Source organism: Perissodus microlepis, chromosome 23 (assembly GCF_051167445.1).
Source record: "Perissodus microlepis isolate ML-2025 ecotype Zambia chromosome 23, ASM5116744v1, whole genome shotgun sequence".
Classification (NCBI taxonomy): Eukaryota; Metazoa; Chordata; class Actinopteri; order Cichliformes; family Cichlidae; genus Perissodus; species Perissodus microlepis.
The window spans coordinates 23,683,859-23,706,576 of record NC_140482.1 but is presented as its reverse complement, the minus strand read 5'-3'; the positions used below and the strand labels follow the sequence as shown (position 1 = coordinate 23,706,576).

At 43.1% G+C, this 22,718-nt stretch overlaps 1 protein-coding gene across 6 annotated transcripts in view; it reads right to left on the bottom strand.

Annotated features, from left to right (window-relative positions):
• Positions 1-22,718, bottom strand: part of agap1 (ArfGAP with GTPase domain, ankyrin repeat and PH domain 1) — a 178,730-nt gene that overhangs the window by 120,413 nt on the left and 35,599 nt on the right. For 2 of the 6 annotated variants that reach the window (XM_084920937.1, XM_084920939.1), the window contains exon 1: positions 8,139-10,263. The exons of 2 other annotated variants lie outside the window; for them this stretch is intronic. In XM_084920937.1, the coding sequence (XP_084777063.1) occupies positions 8,139-9,279 (1,141 nt within the window). In that variant the 5' untranslated portion in view covers positions 9,280-10,263. Of the gene's footprint in view, positions 1-8,138; positions 10,266-22,718 lie in introns of those variants that run through there. 2 more of the 6 variants (XM_084920942.1, XM_084920938.1) reach the window with 2 other exon arrangements.

Here is a 22,718-nt window from a genome sequence, read left to right as displayed (position 1 = left end):
CTGCACACACACTCTGAAACACACTCATGGTCAGGAGTTCATTTAATCAGAGCAACGATGCTGCGTCTGTGCATTTAGACCCAAAAACAGAAACAAACACGTCTGAGAGGCTGTAAAAGGCTCCGAGTGTTCTTTCATTAACAAAAGCTGCTCATTAATTAAGGGGAGTAGCAGTTTGAGCTTACACACTACAGTAGCTTCAGTTTACCTGAATAATCTTTACATAAGGACTGGAAAGACGTAACTCGAGCCTATTAACACACCACATGTTTGTCTAACAGTTGAGGATTACAGCAGGTATTAAACGGCTGAAGTGCATCAGTATTCTCATTGTAATGAAATGCTCTCTACAGTGAAACAGCTCTTTAACTGAAGCGCTGTCAGAGCAAACATAATACCTTCACCCCCATCAGCCAGACTGCAGGCGGAGGCTGCAGAATAAAGACAGAAGTGTGGGCGGGAAGGAACTCCACCTGGAAACAAACAGCCTTAAACTGCGCTCCAGCCTTCATCTAACGCTCACTCTGACACACTTTGACACGTTCTTACACTCAGATTTTTCCCACTGCCTCCTCACGTCCTCCTCCTTCACCTCTATCTTCTCAAAAAAAAGCATAAGGTTACATTTCCCCCCAAAATATCCTCTTGATGGGACTGCAAATAGGTTACGATGAAAGCGCTGCCTTTTCCGAACCTTCACAGATACACTTTTACAGCCCGGACCTCAGAAAGGACACCAGGATGTAGGCTCTGGTCTCTGGTGAGAGTTATTGTGTTTTGAACACGCACGTCATCCACCCTGACCTGCTCCTACCAACTCTGAGTAGGTCTTCATTCATTTAAAAAGGTGTGGAAGGGTTCGCCATTGGTGACTAAACTCAAGTAATCTAGGCCAAGGTCACGCCGTTTGGATGTACAGGAATGCAGACTCTAGGAGACGCAGTCATGATCTTGTTCATGCTTTCATCATCAGTGACTACATATATGTCCACAAAATATTTAGACTATCAACTCATACTGTGTTTAGAGAAAATGCGTCTCAACTGTTCCTATACTCCTGACACATACGGGATCACTACAGGTTTTCGCTTAGGCAGCAGTTGTCCTTTCTTTAGGCGCCTTCCCAGCTTTGACAAAAAGTCCAGCTGGGATAACCACATTTACTCAGGGCCTTCTTGATGTAATCTTCTGCTTCCCTGGCCGCTCTGTCTGTGGGGATGGTGTTCACTCTATGTTGTAGCGTCCTGATGACACCCAGTTTGTGCTTCAGTGGATGATGAGAGTCAAACCTTAAATCTGTATGCATTGGCTTACAGTACACATGAACTTTTAAATGTCCCCATTACTGATGGAAATCTCACAGTCTAAGGTTTTTGCTTAGGCAGCACTTGTCCTTCTCTCCTGGATCTGTCACAAAAATGAAAAGCCAAAGGATGAAACACACAAATAACCATCAGCAATCATCCACAGCAACAATCAGTGAAATCCACGTGCAGGAGTCACTCTGTACAGAGGTCAAAACACTCTGCACTCTGCCAAAAAAGCCACGTTTCCATCTTTATGTGTGAATCGGCTTCCCTCTCGACATCCACTTGTCTGTCTACAAAATGACTCATCTTTAGGCTTTTCTTATTTTTAGCTACTGAAAACTACACACCCAACACACTCCTGATGCATTGACCAAGGGGAGGCAATAGGGCTGGGCCATATCATACCGTTCACGGTAATACCGGTATAATGTTGGGCAACGACAAGAAAATGAAATATTCATAGAATATTTAGATATGAATATGGGTAAAACGCGCATGCGCAGTGCCTTTGTTTTCATACGCACATGGCAGAAAACGCAAGGTGGAGACGGAGAATGAGAAGAGCGAAAGCGGATCATTGAATGAAACGGATGAACGAGAATTGGTGTGTAAAAATGCTGCAACTTCAGTGGTGTGGAACTGGTTTAGCTTTCGTCCGTCAGATACACAACAAAGCACTATTTTTGGTGGAGCATGCTAGAGGACCGTCGTTATTACCGTGTTTTTTGGAAAATACGGGGCACTTAAAATCAATCCTTTTGATTTTTCTGAAAATCGACAGTGCCCCTTATAATCCCGTGTGCCTTATGTTTGAATTCTGGTTGTGTTTACTGACCTCGAAACGATTTTATGTGGTACACGGCGCTCGAAAGTCTGTCAAATGTTTCAGTACGACTTTGCTAAGCTACGAAGCCGCACCGCTTGATGGATTGTCGGAGCATTGCGGCTATCGTAGGCAGGAGCCTCGCGGAGTGATACGTACGGTGCTTCAACATAATATTACCGTATTGTGTGTGTATAACCTCTTTTTAAGTTTTGTGGATATTATACATGGCTATGCTGAGGATATGTCGGCCAGTTTCCACTGGAAATGCCTTTTGGTTAAACTGTCAGCGAGGAATTTGCATTTGCACTGTTAATTTTTTATATAACTTTAATGCAAAAAACAGCTGCTTGTTTATGTGAAAATACATTGATGGGGTTTTTTTTTTTGCACTAATAAAGTTGTGGAGTTGTAAAGTATTTTGTCTAGTGTCAAATATATCGTCAGTTATATCGTTATCGCAAATTTTCAGATCTATATCGTGATAAATATTTTTGGTCATATTGATACAGACACTAAACTTTAAACTGACGTGAGGGTTCAGACTGCAGAATAAAAATCTGTTTGCTTATTAATGTTTGACAAGAATCCTTTCAGAAACCACTTCAGTTTGTTAAGGCTGTACTGTATTTAGGAAACAACATTTTTGGGTGTGTTCTGACAGGAAGATAGAAGACTAATGAAAATGAACCCAAACGGTTTTATTTACTTTCTTCGTTTTAGTGCCAAGACTAAAAAAATGTCCCAATTTAACTCAAGACAAAAAGCATTGGAGGGAGAGGTGAAGTAAAGAGCTGGTCTGAGTCACAGATCAGTCTGTAAACTGATTCCAGGTTTATTAGCATCTTTAGCTCATCAGTTCGGCTGCTCTGCTCCCTTTGTTCTCTAAAGAATGGAGGAGGAGGAGGCGTTTGTTTCAGCGTGGTTACATCAGGCGTTACCGCCGTCCCGGATGCATCTCAACTTTGGCTCGCTCTGCTGCTGATGCTGCGTATCAGAGGGGTGATTCAGAGCATAACAGCGAGCGTCCTCGGATGGATTTGAGCCTTATGTAAGAGCTGTAAGCTGCAGGGAGGGGAGGGGTGGGACTCCAACCGGCACGCCAACGTCACTGGGCCAGTCGTGGACTATAGGACACAAACAAGATAAGCTCAGTCAGGCAGTAACTGATATGAAGAAGCCTGAGGAGTGTGCAGTCTAACACAAAATGATCATCTATTAAAATATAAGAGAGCCAAAATATTAGGAACACACCAAGCACCACGACCTTTGGATTTTGGTCCATTTGAAAACCGTTACTGATCTTTTATTAACCATTTAGACTCTTGACGTTTATTATATTGACCATTAAAGTGACGAAGGCCACATTAAATTTAGTAAGAAATAAATCGAGATTTTATAAAGACTGCAGTGTGACCGGAACCAGGACCATTTGAGGCTTTATATGCTTAAGTTAGGGATGCAAAGCTCCAACTTTTTCCGTCTCTAACACCTCAGCTTTTGGTATCTGCTGATCCCATGCCGATAATAAGTTAATAGGTCATATTGCTCAGTGAGGAAAAGACCAGGCTGATATTGACCCAGGCAAACGTGGTGAACATCAGCAGGACCTTCAGGTCACGTCTGGTTTAAACTAACACAATCAATGACTTGAACAGCAAATCAGCTGTCAGCTCTGTGATCAATGGTTTTCATTGCACACAGGTGGACCGTGCTGCTTCACAGCTCTGTTCACAGAGGCCACAAAGCCTCGCCACACGGGCCGACTTGGCTCTGAAGAGGAAGTGAGGAGGAGGACAAGCAGGAGGAGGCACACACACTGACCTCCCACACATGCTCTTTGACCCCTGAACAACCTCCAGCACTGAGGCGACACAGCAGCCAGCTAATACGCTGCCAGCGAGGAGGGAGCGGCAGAAGGCCAAGGCGTCGCTGCTCTAACACTGAAGGTTAGCAGTGAAAACTCTGGTGTTACAACATCGACGCGTCTCAGAGCTCTTTAATGAGCGAACAGCTCTGTCACATGCTTATGCAGTTATTTAAAAACACTGCAGAGAAAAGAGGGAAGAGCTTGTCTCTGCAGCTGTGAAACACAGAGAGTCCTGTCTGTTAAATGCACAGTTTTCCTCACAGACTCTGGTGCGAGTGCTGTTAAAAATAAAGAAGGCTGATGGTTTCCAGGCCGCGGCCTGAAGTCACACTCGGGTCCGGTTATTTTAACACATCACACTCTGCCGGCCTGACCCGCCTGCAGTAATGATACAGCCAGAGTCCCCGCCGGAGACCCAGAACCAGGACAGCATCTGGCCCACTTCTGCTTCCTCGGCTCTACAGAACAAACTCAAATTAAACCTGCTCTGTGTAGCTGTATCATGGACTATAATGCTCTTTACTGGACCTGAGTGAGAAGAAACTGAGCCAGCTTTAAAGACTGAATGGCCTGCGAACTGACCTCAGCATGGACAAATGAAGTAAATGGAGCTTTCAGGATCAAATCTAACATCTTCTTTCTGTCTGGAGTTCACTAAACTCATCAAGGAGAGGAACATAAGGAAGGAAGAAAGGAAAGAAAATAAAGCAAGGACACAATAAATAGAAGAAAGGAAAGAGGAGCACATGAAGGAAATTAGGCAGTGAGAAGGAAACAAGCAGACCAGAGGATGGAGAAAAAAAAGACATGAAAAAAAAGTTGAGGAAAGAAATTAAAAGAAAAAAGGAAAAACTGGGCAAACGAAGAAAGAAAGCTAGGTGGGAAAAGGAGTCAAGGAAAGACAAATGGAGGGATAAAGGAATGAAAAACATAAGGTAAAAAGAGAAGGAAATAAGGACCCAATGAAGGGAAGATTGATAAAAGGGAAACAAGAAATAAGAGTTAAGGAAAGGAAGAAAAAGAAAAAGATTCAAGGAGGAGTTAAGGAAACAAGAAAGAATTAAATTAGGAGGACACAAGACTAGCATGCAAGGACAGAAGTAAACAAGGAAGGATGGAAAGGTGAGGGAATGAAGAAAGAAAAGAAGGATGAAATGAAGGGATGAAGGAGGAGAAAATTTAGCAAGGAGAAAAGGAAACAAGAAAAGAAAACGAGGCAAGGAAAAGTAGGAAAGGAGAAGAAGTCGAGTTACAGAAAGAGAAGAAATGAAGAACAAACGAGGCAAAGTTAGGATAGCGGACAGGTGACACTTTAAGGAAGGAAACAGAAAATGATGTCAAATAAAGAGAAGGAGACGAGCAAGGAAAAAAATAAAAATAAAAGGAGAAATGAGGAGATGGAAGTAAGGAAGGAGAAGAGTCATCTCTCCATCATCCCTCCATCTCTGCTCCCTGCTGCAGCATTTCCTCTAATAGGATTTTCTCCCTATTATACCCATTGTAGTGTGTGTGTGTGTGTGTGTGTGTGTGTGTGTGTGTGTGTGTGTGTGTGTGTGTGAGGTTTATGTATGGAGGCAAAGCAGAGAGGAGGATCAAAGCTATAACTGAGAAACAGCTCGACTCATCTGGAGGAGCTTCAGTTGCTGAAGAATCACGAGTGTGTCTGTATGTGTGCAGCCGTGTGTGTGTGTGTGTGTGTGTGTGTGTGTGTGTGTGTTGGGAAGATAAAGAAAGAGAAGAAGAGTCTTTGAGAAAAAGCAGATAAATTGATGCAAACGTAGACGCAGTAATTGGCATCCAAGACTGTGTGTGTGCATTTTTACAGCCCATATTACTTCTGCATGGTTGCGGATGTAGGTCAAACACACACACACACACGCACGCACGCACACACACATTCCCCTACATTTACTCCCAACAGACACACACACCAGTCGAGTCCATTAAGACAGCGAGGTCAGGGGCCGTCTTTATCAGACAACAATCCCTCGCCTCGGACAGAAAAAAAAAAAAAAAAAGTTCCCCTCTGTAGACTGATGAGTAGGTGCTCTGAAATCACCCAATCAGGACGCAGCAGCAGGATGAGGTAAGCGCATACAGGTGTTGAGTCAAATGACAAGAAAAACTGAGCGACAGAGATTAGAGTGGCACGTCAGAGCAAGACGAGGAAGCTGTCGCTCACAGCATCCAAACACATTATTTCCTAACTATTAAACACTAATTACAGTTATTATTCTTATTAAAATTATTACTACGGATAACATGGAATCTTAAAAAAAGGTAACATGAGCTTGTGAAGTCAACATTACACCACATTTCATACCTCAAACAGACCAAAACATGGACTAAAAGAGCGCAGAGCCCAACAACATTTTCTAAATCATTTACAGCATTTCTGGTTATTATGATTAATGTGGAGCTAATGAAGCCAAACACCCAACGAGAAGCATGTATGTTGATGCTAGAAGCTCATTTAGACCTAAGAGTCTAGCCAAATTAAACAACACAGATTATTTTCTTTAAATGCGCCGTTCCTGGTTATTATTATTAGTATCATCATCATCCAGCCACTCCCTGAGGCTGCGTCTGCTGGAGGTTTCTTCCTGTTAAAAGGGAGTTTTTTCCTTCCTACAGTTGCCAAAGCACTTACTCACAAGTGGTTATATGATTGTTGGAGTTTTCTCCGTTATTATTGAATGGTCTTCACCTACAATATAAAGCGCCTTGAGGCAACTGTTGTTGTGATTTGGTGCTATATAAATAAAATTAAATTGTTGATATTACTGTGTAGCACGGCATGCTAAACAACCAATATGAGCACCAGAGCGCGCCAGTGTTTCTGATAGGAACACTGAGCCCTTTTTTTTAAACTTCAAAACTGACAGAACGCTGGCCTGAAAGCCGCGTGCAGCATGTTAAACACAAGCCGTAAGAGTGTGTGCGCTCTGCGGTGAGGAGCCGTTGTTAAAATGCGCCGCAGCATTTTAAACGCGATGCTTTGTGCCTTCAAACTAGGAGTTAAAAGCCTGGCTTGTCTTCGTCTTGCGGAGGCGTAAACCTTTGAACACGCTGCCAGAAGAGAGAATCAAGTCATTCAAAAACCAAAAGAAACAGAAGTTGAACGTTGAACTTCAAAATAAAGGCCTCCCTGCTGAGGTTTTCTTGGTCAGTGTGAACATGAAAGAGAAAAAGTAACAAAGTAAGAAATCGGGCTGACAGATATTTTCTTGATTAATCTGCAAAATGTGAGGGAACAATGAGAAAAGCAGCATTTAATTGTTCTGCTGCCTTTAGTTATTTTAATTTGAAAGGTTTTCCCACACTGCTGAAGGTGTGAACAGCCACACTTCAGCCCCTAGTTTCAGGACTTCTCTCAGGACAAACAGGTCGTCTGCAGAAACAACAGCTTACCTGCCAGACGCCGTCATCTGGCAGCTCGCTGGGTTGGGGGGGTTAACGCCTCAGGAATCTCAAACATGTGAAGCCATGCCCTGCACCACCACAACCATCCACCCATCCCCACCTCCTCTGTGTGATCAGACTCTAAACCTGTTAGTCCACCTCTGAGAAACCTGCAGAACCCAACGCCTGTGGAAAGGTCACAGAGACCCTAAGAACAGGACAAAACAGAGCTCCTTCAGAATAAAAGCCTCTAAACAAACCTTGCATCAGCCAAGACAGCTACAAATGATTTCTGCTTTATGTGTTTGTTTCTGTGTTTAGTCTTTGTGGTCCTGCACGGACTCATTTATGGAGCCTTTAAGGTTCCTCTGCAGAGGACAGAGGCTGATGGAGAAAACATCCATCTGTGAGAACAACAACTAATGCACTTCCTCTCATCTGTCATGTTTTCCACTCGTCCCCTCTCCATGGAAAGAGGATGCTGCAGATAAAAGTCAAACTGCTCCCTGTTCCTACTTCCTGTCTGACATTTTTAACCCTTCATTGGCTTCTGTCTCACCATCCTTTGGATGGAGGTGATGGCGCTCTGCCTCGTGTTGAATTTGCTGAGCTCCGAGTAATGAAAGACAAACAGCAGCAGAGTCTCAACCAAACACCATCCTGCTGTTTAAAACAAACACACACTTCACACTCAAACATCCACACACTCAAACCCTTGTGGTCACGTGTTTACCGTCAGCGCTGCCTCCGTTCATGCTCTCCGTGCTGGACTGCGACAGCGCCGTCCTCCGGCTGCGGCGCAGCGACCTGTTGGTGCTAGGGCTCCCCACCGGCGTGGATGTGGAAGCACCGTCCCTCCTGGAGAAGATCCCGCTGAAGAAGCGAACTAGGCGCCGCTCGCTGGAGCGTCCCCCACCTCCCCGCAGCAGGAAGCCTCCACCTCCTGCCCCGGCAGCGTCCTTTTCTTCCGCCAGCCGCAGCAGGTCGCTGTTGTCCAGTGTGCGGTTCTTGTTGCCTTGCGCCCTCTCCCAGCGGCTCAGCTCGGACATGGAGTCCATCTTGTTGAGGACGGCGCCGACCTCCAGTGTCCTGCTCTTCTCTCTGGTGGGGTCAAGGAGGCGGGCTGTGGGGAGCGGCGCAGCCGGCTCGGCATCCTTTGCAGCGTCCTGGCCGATGCAGCCGGAGCTGCTGTGGTGTTTGTCTTTGGAGAGCGCCCGCAGGCGCAGCAGCTCACCACCGCTCCAGTGCCTGAAGCTGAAGCTGCGGCGCAGCAGACCGGGTGGGCGCTTCAGAGGAGGTGGAGTCTCCGGGGGGCCTTCTGTGGACGCCGCCCCGTTACTTTTAGAATGGGTCAGCTTCCCGACGGCGCTCACGGGCTCCGAGCTCTGCTCCTCCACGCTCTTCGCCTTCAGGAGCTTCTTCTTCTTCTCGCCAACACCACCGTTCTCCACCAGCGCCTGTGGTGCTTCCTCCACCTCCCGCTCGCCACCGTCCTCCAGCCCGGGCTCCGCCAGCGGACTGGTGGCCTTGGCGCCCCGCTGCAGCAGCTGCTTCCTGCAGATCTTCAGCCTGCCGAGCTCCAGCTGGCCCGTGCTGAACGTCCTAAAGTTCCGCATGTAGCCGTGGGAAGAAGAGAACTCCTCCGACTCGTCCTCCACCTCCTTCAGCTGCTCCAGCAGACCTCCCCGCTGCACCTCTGCCGACCCCTCACACCTGAAGGTGCCCACTTTTGGGTTCTCTGCCCGCCGGGGCACCGAGCCCTCATCTTCTAAGCTCTCCCTCTTCACCAGCGTGAGGGAGATCCGGTACACAGTCTTTCTCTGAGGAGCTCCTCTCTCCATCCTCTCAGAGCTGCTACTGTCCAGCAGGTACATCGCCTCCTTCAAAGCTCATGTGAGAAACTGTGAACTGCTCCTTTACTTTAAAATATTCGGATTCAAAGAGAAACTGTGAACTGCTCCTTTAGTTTTAATCCTCTGAGCACTAACCTCTGCAGGCTGCTGATGGGTCTGCAGGTAAATCCAGTAAACTAACATGCATTAACTCCATAAACCAGCTCCAAACCCAGGCTTTCCTCTTCATCCAGATGTGTAAACAGCGGTTTGGAACGCAGGAGACACTCGGGGTTCATCCCAGCGGGATTCACGACACACAGGCGCGTCCTCCGCGGCTCCCACGGGGCTCACAGCTGAGCTCCTCCCGGTGTCTTAGGCGTCCTGCCCGGTCAGAGGAGGTCCTCACTCCGCGCTGAGTCCCGGCTCCAGCTCCGGTGTCTTTACAAACCAAACCGGGCGGGGAGACGCTGTTCGAGTCCCGGACCGTCTCCCATTGTGTGCGCACATCCCCCGCAGCGCCGCGCAGCAGCCAGCCGGGCCTCTCGCTCCTCAAACCCGCTTCACTTGTGCTCCAAATGCCGCTGAATTTCCAGCTGAAGATCCGGACCCGGACCTCCGCTCACACTTTAACCCGCTGACAGTAAACACCGGACTGGACAGCCACCGCACCGTCCTCCGCTGCACTCTGAGCGATCTCCGCTCCACACACACAGACACGCACTCAACACCGGCCAGCGGCAGCAGCAAAGGATGATGGGGAAACACGGTGCGGAGACCTCACAGGAGCCGGAGTGTTAAACCACGTGTTTATTATTTACTCTTACAGCAGAGCCTGGGCTATTTTAGAGGCTCTGTTAGCGGCACCAACACAGAGAAGGACAATTTTCTCCTCGCTATGGCTAAAATATATGGAGGCCTGAAGCTGCCAAAATAAAAACAAACCAAAAAAAATTGAATTAAATTAAATTCCAATTTAAAGAAAAACTAAGTGCAAACAGTTTATTTATTCACTCATTCAAACACATTTAAGGAGGACTGAAAATCCCAAATTAGAAAGAAAGAATGAAGTAATAAAATATATATATGCAACAGCTTATTCATAAAAAATATACTAATTGACATTTTAGGCGTTAATTCACTTATTCACTATTTTACTTATGTGTTTATTTTATTGGTTTGTCCATTGAAGCTTGTTTATCTCTATTTTTGTAATACAATTCTTTTGTCCTGCAATATGAAAAACAAACAGGATGGCATTAAGATTTTCTTATGGAGGACCAAAAGTACTAAAATAAAAAATAAATGTGTTAATGAATATATAAATAACAAATATAAATGCAACAACAAAAAATTAAAAAACATTCATGGCTATTAATTAATTTATCAAATTTCACATAAATGAATGCTTCCGATTTGGTTTGCTCCTGTATGTGTTTCATTTTAAATAATACTTGCATTTATTTACCTTCCTGTTTAAATTTGGATTTTCTTCCCTTTTTTCTTTTATTTACATAACCTTTTGAAGTACAGCCCCCTTTTTGCAACAATGAATAATGAATTAGAATACGCACACATATATATATACACACATATATATATATATATATATATATATATATATATATACACGTATATATATATATATATATATATATATATATATATATATATATATATATATATATATATATATATATATATATATATATATATATACACACATATATATATATATATATATACACACATATATATATATATACACACATATATATATATATATATATATATATACACACATATATATATATATATATATATATATATATATATATACATACATACATACATACACATATATAATATATATATACATACATACATACATACATATACATATATAATATATATACTTGCAATTATTTTGTTTTTTAATTATCTATTTTTATTAAGCAATATTATTATTTATTATTATTTTGATATTTTTTTTCCCCTTTTCTGGCAGTTTCAGTCTTCCAACTTTGGATACTGAAGCATGGATTTTATATTCTGGAGGAGGTTTCTCCCTTCAGCAGGCTGGAAACTTTCCTAAAATAAATGCTGAGGACCTGATGACCCTAAGCTGTGGCTTTACTTCCTGCTCTGATCTACATGTAAGTCAGCTGGGCAGTAGCGAGGTCACGCGAGAGCAAACTCCAGCTCTGGTTTTACCGTCTGCACCACCTCCTCTAAAGCAGGGGTGGAGCCTCCTCTTTCTCCTCTCTGTCTGTCAAGCTCTTTGAAGCCTCCCGGGCAGCCATGGAGGCAAAAGCTACACCCAGAGGGGCACAAAATCAAATTTGAGGTGGAAGAAGCAGCAAAAAGAGGAGCTGAGGAGCTTCTGACGGTGGAATACACACAAACATTTAAGTGATGTTTAACTGAACCTGAGTGTGCACTGATTTAATCCCAAACAGTAAGCAAGAAACATAAAAATAAAGACGCAGAAACTGAAAAGTCTGAAAGAGGTCTCCATCTCCAGAGGAACCACTAAATTCCAACATAGATCTGAGTTTCTCCCTCCTGTTTTACAGTCCCTGAAACACCGGGCTCATGTTGATGATCGCAGTAATAACACACTAAGGAGTTCAGCCTTAGTGAAGTTGAGGAAGTGATTCTGCCTTTAGGCTGGATATCTCCCAACCTATAAAGTTATGAGGAAACGAAAAAGATGGAAAAGTGGCTTCCTTAGATCTGCACACTGGAACAATATGACGCTGCGGGCTTCTGGGCTGTTAAAGAGCAGATTGAAAGAATAAATCCACCGTAAAAACTTTGTTTACCTTCAGGTACCCCACAGCAAAGATTACACATATGCTGTGTTTAGGGGGGTCCTCTTGTGTTTAGACCCAGTGTCACTATGAGCATGTGCAGCTTCATCACCGCTCCAACTTTGAAATATTTAAGGTGGAAGTGAGAAGTGGGTCTGCGGTTGCTGTTTGTCACGTGACCTGCGCCTCTTTGATCAGTTTCTAAATTAAAGCGAAATCCTGAGTGGAAACTTGTTCTCTCAGCGCTTTCTTTCATCACGACTTCTCATCTCTGAAGTGCCTCCCTTCATCTCCGAGGAGGAGGAGTGCGGGGGAGGATTAACTCACCCTCCTCTTCCTCACCGTCAGGCCTCGGCCTCTGACGCCGGGTGGATGATTAGTGGGATTAATCGAGATTAGACGAGCAGCTGAGGGCAACTTTCTACTTCCACTTTTCGGTTGGGAAGCACATAAAGGTGGTTAATGTGCTCCCCCCCCCCCCCTAACGAGACACCGAACATCAAACGCACCTCCACCTGACGACAGACGGACGGAGAGGGTCGCCGCCGCTCAAGCACAGGTGGAAACAGCTGGACAGAGATGGGTAAAGGCTGCCATTGTCACACGAAGCTGGAAACATCGTGCATCAAGGTGAGGAGGGGGAAGGTGGAAGCAAACTCCACGCCAAGATGGCAAATTACACGCCAACGCACGCTGCACCTCCGTGACATCAAACACACCTCGCAGCCTTTCATCCCGCAGCAGCCTCGGACTCAGACGTGAGATAACTCGAGTGATGTCACAGCCACCAATGCAGCTCCTGACTCCGGCGGGGGAGTCTGTCACGGCAGGTGGAGACATGAAAACCGTCTTCTGCATGTTTGTCAGCGAGTCCTCGTGTTTCTGAAGGTTTGGTTCTCAAACCGGAAAAAAAACAGCGACTTGTCCTGAGGGACAGTCTGTGTCCTGGAGTCTGTGTACAGCTCAGCTCAACACCTGCAATCAATTTATTCGTCCAATCGGGCAACCATGAGGTCAGACCTTGGTCTGGACATGAGAGCTTCAGTTCATGGACACAAAAAGTCACGTTTTTTGGGTCCATGAGCACAAATGTGTAAGTAGTGTATTTCAACAGTAAGTATATTAGTGTAGTAATCTGTTGTGGTGAAGATGGAGCTGAATCTGTCGACTTATTGGTCGATCTACAGTCCTTCCCTCGCCCATCAGGTCGTGGATACAAGCAGGAGAATTGAGCTTCTCCATTTAGACTGATGCTTCACAACCTTAATCCACATATTCAGATATTTTGTGCGCAGAATAGAACGTATTTGGAGGGGTCTTCATGGCAACCAATCTTTAAAAGACATGGCAACCGATGCATTTTAACCCAAACCTAACTCACCAGTTTTTCTTCCATAATATATAATTTTCTAACCCTAGAACACTAACGTGAGTTTCTAAGACTTTAATGAGGAAGAAAATCAAGTCCAGAAACTAATGCAGCTTTCAAATTAATAGGTTTTAAAGGCTTTAGGTTGCTGGCTCAATAACTGGTACAAACACAGTGAGGCGCTCTCCCTGTGAGGGCGCCCTCCCTCTTAAAAGGTAAAATCTGCAGCAGAAAGCAAACAAAGACTGAAATTATGGGGGGGGGACTGTCTTTTTCTACCCTCTGCAGGTAAAAGAGTGCTCAAGGGCACTTAGATGGTGGGTGCTTTTGGTCAGGAAAATGACAAGGTCTCGTCAAAGTCAGCGCTGTGTTAATTCCAATCGATCAGCTCGATCAGAAACAGATCAGAGCTGTCTGCGGTAAGAGGCTGCTTTATCTCGACGTCCTCCAAAATGAACTGTTAGTTTTTTGTGTGTGTGTGAGGATTTGTTTTCTCTTTCCTCTCGTTAATCATCTCGTGACCTCCCAGATTTATCTGGTGACCCCGTGTGGGGTCCTGACCTCTGACAGATACCAGTGAGAGGGATTTATAGCCGGCGCACTTTGAGGAAGGTTATTTCTCATTTTCCTGTGAGTTTAAGCTTCCTGGTGCAGGCTGTTTGCAGTAAAGTTGGAATCTAAGTGTCCGCAGAGGTCTGCAGAGCTTTAATCTGTCCTTGGCTCTCTGGGGACCCCGCTGCCGCCACTGCCCTTATCGGGCCCTGCAGCACCCAACCCCGGCAAGAGCGTGGACAAACACCGCCACATCAGAGAGGGTCACTGCGGCGAGGTTTATAGAAGGAGACACAAAGCAGCTGGATATTTGAAATGGTGATCTGCGAGCACAGCGGGATTAACTGGGGGTCAACTGCAGCCGGCAGGTGGAGACTGAAAACCGATGGAGGAAAAGATGGAGAAATGGCTGTTAAATGGGATTACCAAGAAGTGTCTGGAAACAGCTCTGCTGCTGCATTTAAGGCAAAGGAAAAGCCTTAAAATAACATTTGAAGCCTTGAATGAATAGAAATCACCTCTTCAGAAACACTTTACTGCTCCTAAGACACTATACACACGTCTTTTTCCTGGGTTTTCAACAGATCTTGAATTCACATCTTCCTTATGGTTTGGGAGCAACATTGGGGAAACAAGCCTCTTTCTTCAAGGCAAATTTCACTTTATCTTCTTTATTTTAGTGGCTTAGAAACAGGATGACAGCTATAGGTTATCTTTAATATAGACTCAACACATATTTAGTTTTCTCTGAGGCCTTTGGAGATACAGTGAGTGCCGATGTAATCCGTCCAACCTCGCTCTCTAAAAAGGGATTTTGAGCAACTGCCCTCATGATTATTGGGATTATTGGGAAAATACTCCTCACTGATATCCTGCAACTATTTACAGTTTAATAAAGGCCAAAGCTAAACCCTGCCGGTGTCCTTTCAAGATATATTAGTTTTAGATTTACTTACATTTAGATGTTTCAATTCTAAATGCATGCAGACGCCCTTTAATAGAGATGATTAAGCAACACTGAAAAGGTTTGAATTAATCTTTCTGTGGATCATATTTCCAGCTCTTGATCCTGAAATGACATAAATACCCACAGATGCAAAATCAGGCCATTTATTTTATGGGTTTTACATAAACACACTAGAGTCTAGTGTGAAGAAGTCTTAATAATATACTTTATAACTAATAGCAGTCATTTGAATGTACTATGAATAGACTCTGATCTGTTTACAGGCCAGTCACTTCAGTCACTTTGGGTCTCAGAGAGCGTTACATGAGTACAGACGCATAAATCATAAAGTTATAAAACAAGGCTCATTTTAAAGCACTGATACTGATCAATACATCAGGAACAGGCGAGCTCAGAGGTAAACTAAGAGAGAGAGAGGTGGTGTGTATCTGCTGGCTGACCATCCCAGCATCCATCTGCTGTGTCGGCACGCTCTGGCTGCATCACATGAAATATGTATGCAGCTCTGCAGACACTGCCAAAGCGTGTCTGACACGCCGCACCACCACGAGGGAGAAACACACACCTCTGTATCTGAAGTCGAGTCTGCCGTTTCTGGGATTAACTGCTCGGCCCTTAAAACGTGTTAAAATGACCGAAACAGCCGGAGACGTTTACTCGATACGCAACGCTAGACAGATCTCATCAAACTGCAAATATATGTTGAACTGTGGTGGAGGATTTCAGCTTGACGAATCATTTTAAACTGTCAGAGAAGAGCTGATGAAGCAGAGGCGGTGTATAAAAACTGTTTACCATGAATAAAAATCAATAACATAGCTGTTTAAATTAAACCTGCATTCAATCAGTTTTAATATTTCCATCATTCTATTTTTGTCTCCAAGGAAACATCTCGCATTCATAAAAGGCTGATGAACATCTTTGAACACTCACAACTAATATTCAGAGCTGCTCGGCCCGCCCCCAAAGTTCCTGTACGTAGAATTTAATTTACACCGGGGTGCCTTCAGCCCCCCAAAACCTACAGAGTGAAAATGTAAACAAAAATGGGCACAGTGTCAAAAGTTTTCAACAATAACTCTTGAGTATTCTTTATAACAATAATAATAATAATAACTAGGAGTTTGTAGGTACACATATGTTCCAGTCGGATAGAAACCTGTTAAAGTTACAGTCTGTAGACGATCGCTTTCAGTTCTGTTTTCTTACTCTTCCTGTTGCTGTGAGACAAAACATCACCCAAAAACATTAAATTTAGACTGTACACCATAACTTTTCCCCTCTCAGTAGAAGACTGTAAGCCTGCTGTTTACCTCAGCTGTCAATACTGGGTGAAGAGCCTCCACCTGTATTTAGTCTGAAAGAGGGAGTACAACTTTTTAGTCTGACGCAGGTCAATTAGTCAGAGAAGATCATCTGACTAATGACAGCCATTAGTCAAATCACCATTAGTCACGTTAGTGAGGACATCCTGAACTTTTCTGTCAGTAAGGCTGCTGTTGTTACCACTGAGTACAGTACAGTACATTTATGAGTACAGTATCCTTTTTTCTTCCTGTTAAATAACCTTAAAATATATTTGACTATACCTTTAACGTAAACAATCAGGTCTGCAATGATGGTGTATTTGTATTTGTGTGAAAAAGCCAGTAAAAGAACATACGTTTTACACTTCCTGACAACAGGTTAAAGACGAGCTCCTGTGACAATCATGTTTAGCAAACACCCAGCGGGGAGCACTCTAATCAAACATGACACACATACACACACACACACGCTCATCTTCCTCATCCTGCAGGAGTTCAGGGTTTTTCTTCTGCATCAAAGACTTAGGGAGCAGTGGGAGGTACAACACCCTCCCTTCCACCTACTGCCTCACGTTCTCCCTCAACCCCTGGAGACGGGGGAAAATGGGTCAGTTAGCAGAGGGGGGCGGAGGAGGAGGGAGAGAAAGGGGGGAGCAGGCAGGGAGTGTCCCCCTCTGGTAGGAGGAAGGAGGAGGAAAAGGAGGTGCTGCACATCTGCACACTCATAAACATGCTTCACTTAAAGAAGCCAACTCAGCTTCAACAGCTAAAATCTAATGACTCAACAGCACAGAGGTCAAAGGTCAAACAGCAAATAAAGGAGACATTGTCCTGTTTTAGGCTACAGAGGCGACCAACAACTAAACGCAGTGTTACTTCTCTTACCTGTGATTGGAGGAGGTGGACAGGTGAGCCAACATCAGGAGGACATGAGGAGAGAGAAGAGAAGAGAAACAGTCACAACATGCTTCTGCAAACAGGGATAAACTGCATTAGTCAGACAAATTACAATGAAGTTTTGCACATGTGGAGACATCTGGAGAAATAAATCAGGTCAGCGTGTTGTGTTGCAGATTTCAGTTTTCTTTCATTAAGTTTGAATGTTAATAATAACAATAGGTTTGAATAATAAGAACAACTGTGGAGGTACATACACAAGTTCACACAAATAACACACAACGAGAATTAAAAAAAAAAAAAATTACGCTATTCATACCTACCAGACTTCATTCACAAAAACTGATTTTTTCCTCACAGAAAACAGGAGCTGCTGTGTGATTTTTGTTTTTGACCCATTTATTCAGATCTAAACTAACTCCTTATAACCCCAAGTTCATACAATTTAACCAACTAAACAATCAAGGCAAAAATAGGCAAACAAATTCTGTTGTGAGGTAAAATTCCTGTTTTTGTGAATGGAGTCTGGTGGAGAGGAGCGGCTTCACTTTCTTGTCAGAAAGAGCAAAGAAATTGGTGAAAATGATCAAAACAGAACATCCACTTAAGCCATATTGATTTTTTTTATTGATGCCAGACCAGTGCTCCTTGGAGGCTTACTCTAGTGCCACCTACTGCACATAACACACAGACAGTGGCTCAGATTCTGATACAACCTCACTACAAAGAAACGGGGGCGTCCCCAGCTGACAGGAAACAGTTTTGACTCTGAAACAAAATGATTCTGAACACTAAATGCTTTTAAATATGATGTATGACATTATCAGGCACTCGTGTGTAGACCCTGCCCTCTCGGCTTTAATGATGTGTGGGGATTTCCTTTCTTTGGTTCCCACATCATTAGGAAACCAAACACACATAGACTCCCATCGCACAGGTGACCTTGAACAGATTTATGCAAATCAAAAATGGAGATGAGTGAATGTGGAGATAAGGAGAGGGAAGGGAAACCTGCCCCACCCCACGCTCCAGACGCCCAGTCTGTTGCCATGGAGATGCAAATGGAGGGGCAATGAGAGGGGATGGGAGGGGGCCGGGCGATGCACGGCTGGCTTGGCACCTGAAGTGTGTGTGTGTGTGTTTGCTCACTGAGCATGTGCAGACACATAGGGCAGCTTCTCTCCAAGAGACATGAGGATCATGTGGTTACCAACCTCAAACCATTAAAAAGCTATGGTGGTCTTTGACGTCAAATCATATACACGAGCATTCTTTATCCCTGTGCTTTTACTCATAAACGCTTTCTCATTAAAAAGACAAAAACTACAGTTCCTCTAATGTCCACTAGAGGCCGGCTCCAATGGTGAGTGTGTCCCCGCAGAAATTAAAATGTCCAACAAACTTTCAAATTTTCCTCTTCATAACAACTATATAGTGAGTGAAGGTTTTTATAACTGTATTAAGGTTAACAGTTTCTATTATTAGGGGCGTGGCCTCCTTGACTTACAGAAATAGACCTGGACCACGTTTGAACCGATTTGTGGGATTTGGTAATAAGCTGAATTATGTCATCAGTGTAACGTCAAAGTGCATGTTTGGTCTGTCCTTTCTGGAGCACTTTTGAATCCAGTTGTCTGACAAGTAATTTGGCTTATTGTGCGGTTAATTATACTAACAGACAGTCCAATAAGTCTGTGCTCCGGATGCAGCATCCTAAATAGGCTAGTTTAAGTTACGTGACAATTCAGTCCTACACATATATGATCACTTGTGGCTCCACAAAGGAAAAATGGTGGTGGCTATAAAGCTACAGAAGGTTCAAAACTGGACTTAACAATATGTTTGGTGAAGTCCATGTTAAGCTCCGACTTTGGTGGGATACAAAGACGACAATAAGGAACATTATAATAACAGAAAGTAGTGCTGTAAAATTAATTAATCTGAATTTACAAAATGGGGTGAAATTGACTACTTAATCACTTTTAAGTTAAAATATAGCCTTTTTTTGTTTTGACAAGAGGCTATAGAATAACGACAGACCAATACTTTGGTTTAATAGTATTTTAAAGCTTAAAAAATAACTCACAATTTAAAAAAAGAAGAAAAACTGGCTTAATTATGGTTTGTTTTTGAGGGATTTTCCAACTTCTTATAAACAAAAGAGCAAAATGAACATTAAAGAGACGGAAAACAATGAGAAAAATGCATCCGATATGACCAGCAGATGTTTAAGGAAAAACAAAACAATAAACAGCATAAAACTGGCAGCGAAACGGGATGCTGCTGCAGCACAGATGGAGCCCAGCTGATTATGAATTCATGAATATCTGAAAACAACTAAAAATCACAACTGAAACACACACCTTCAAGTGTGTGTAAGTGTGAGGGAGTGATCGGGGGCTGCAAACAGCTGATGTCCAATAATCCCACGAGAGGTTTGAGTGCACACAAGCTACTGCACATAATGTGTTTTAATCTGGTTACAATAGCTGCTCGACCAGACACTGGGCTGAAGTTATGCTGCATTACAATGAGGCCGGTGATTGGTTCATGGCCAGGAAGCAAAGAGTAGGAGGAGGAGGAGGAGGCAGACCAGGAAAGGGGGTGAGGAGGAGGAGGAGAAGGGGGCAGCTGGGGGTGAAGTGATAACAGCACTAATCCCAGATAAAGAGAAGAGGAGCAGGTGGAAACTGGCATAAGAAGTGGAAAATATCTTGAGCTATTAAGAAAAGCTGTAACCACTATTTATTGATGATCCGTTGATCCACAACAATAACTCAAAATGACAAAAAAGAACCAAAGTGATGTCCTCTGAATCATTTTCTTAGATTAAAGACATGAATGACAAATGAATACAAAAACCAATAAAATATAATAAAATATCACCAGATGTCTCTACATGAAATGCTCAGTCCTGCTAATTGACAATCTTGCAATTATTTTGATATTCTTTTTTTAAGTTAAAATGTGAAAAAGTTCCCAAAGAAAAAGATTTGGTGATTTCTTTCTTTATGTTGAGGTTTGGGATGGGAATGAAGAACTGGTTTGAGTTAAGAGCCTGCAGAAATCCATGTCCGATCCATCAAAAGTGTTTTCTTTTTATCAATGATGACATATTTACATGAACATCAAAACATTTCAGACAGAAAAATATAATTATTTTGGGGGAAAAGGCTTAAATATCATAAAAGAAATGCCCTCACTTTTCACGAGGTAAAGGTTTAAATATTTTGACTTGAAAATGTTGAAATGTTAAAAAAGGAAAAATTGAAAGTGGGAAGTCCGATATTTGAAATGTAAGTTAAAGGTTTTGAGACTGAAAGTAACGCTACAATTAGAAAGCTGAACTATTTAAACGGTGAAAAAGTTGCTTCTGTTGATTGTTGCCCCTTTCAAACACTTAACGACATTTAACTCCTGATTGATCTGATAAGTTACATAAGAGAAGAGATCATTTCTTCATCACGCTGCGAGTGTGTGCTGCAGAAATTCAGCAGAGACTCTGGAGACGTGCTCGCGATTCTCTGAGAAAATGTCACACAGGAAGTGTGTGCGTGTGAGTGTGTGCTGTGCATCATGAGGCACATACATAACATGCACACATGCACATACATATGTAATAAATGCCCTAGAGGCATCATTAGAAAGTAGAGAGGGGGATCCATTAATTATTCAGAGCCTGTGAATAGTCCCGTGTGTGTGTGTGTGTGTGTGTGTGTGTGTGTGTGTGTGTGTGTGTGTTAGTGACAGGGATCACAGGCAGCTAATTGGTTCCCACCAATCACAGAGCACCGTGCATCAGAAAACTGTGATCCAGTCAGATTAACAGCAGCAGCAGAACAGTTGATTAATTCAGCAACTTTTAGAGCAACATTTCTGCCTGGTGACAACATTTTTACATAATTAGACAGTCAGATAGTTTCCCTGCAGACATCAAATACACACAGGGCTCTTCACAGTTAATATTTTTTACTCTTGTGTGGAAAGAGTTACAAAAATACATACACATGAAATACTAATAAGTACACAGGGATAATTTACAAAAGCCAGTGAACTATGTTGCAAATTTAAAGAATCGAATCTCTTTAATGGGATCTTCCTCCACCTTTCCACCAAATTTCACAAAATTCTGCTCAGAAAAGCAACGACTGAACAAAGACAACTATTAATTAGGGACTGGTTTGTTTCTCCAGCTGAACATTAAAACCAACAGGTCCTTGACAGCATGTGTTCTGGGTAGGCTAACCCACTGGAACTTTGCATTCAAACATGGACATTTTCAGAGGTCTGGACCATTGTTTAGGACTGCAGTGAACTGATTCCCATTCAATGTTTGAAAAACTGTCTGTACAAAATTTACCATGCTTCATAAGCACTGCACTCACATTTGGTACATCTGGTCTAAGCATCCAGGCCACTGTATTTTCAGATTTGCACTGCAATGTCTGACAAAGTAACAGGGAAAGTCCTACTTCCCTTTTATTTAAAAGCAACAAATGCCCTTTTGCCCATAAGTCTTTTGTACAGGAACCCTGACACAATTAAACATTAATATAAGCAAAAACAATTCATCAAACTTTTATCTTTACAGCTTTTCAGATATGAAAAGTTTACATTTTTATTAGTTTTACACAAAAGAAATTGAGAATTAAAGCATTTTGGATTTGGGACAAAACAAGACATCTGATCAGGTCTTGCTGTATTATTGTTGGTGTTTATAGAGCCCAACATTAATTGATTAGCCAATCAAAATAACCCTTAGATCTTTATTAAAGTATCCCTGTAGGAAAATATCCCAACTCTGTTAAGTACAGCAAAACTAAAACATGCTTTCTTTGAGTACAGTGACATATTTATAAAATACTTTAAATACCAGAAATATAAGATTACTTGAGGACTTGAGCCTTTGATTTCTGGGTGTCTGTTAAACTCAAAGTATCTACACACTCTGTGCCCACACACATCCAGCCAAACACACACACACAGAAAATTCCCAGCATTCCTCCCATACCGAACGCACCACAGCTCACTGCTGCCACCTGCTGTCCAGCTTTCAGCTGACTGATCTTTCATCAGAGTCTGTTTATCAGCACAGGTCACTCTGCCAGGATCCATTCAAAAAGTGGTTGATTTATGTAAACAGAGGCTGCTGAGCTGTTTTAACGTCTTTATCATTTTATTGGTCCATAAAGCTCCACTTTCTGCTCCTGTGTCAGATTCTGCTCTAATAAACTCGGCCAGCGTGTCAGTAAAACACTGTCGTGACTCTGCGGTCGCTCACTGAAACTTGTTGTGGTGAAACATTGCGGTTGTCACGGCAATTGTAGTTTATTATCATGGTAACAGACACCACTTCCCTGAATGAAGCACAGAGAGGAAGTGAGGAAATCTCGACTTCCTTTGATTCTCTGCCGAACTTCATTCACGACATGTGACAAGCTGATTCCTGGTGGTCTTGCCGCTGGACAATGCATGACAGATGATGGTGTGTCAGATGTTGTGTAGATGTTTAAGCCCAGCTCTCAGGCTCTTTGGGTCTTACAGTTCGCCCATAAAGAATATGAGGTGGTACCTTA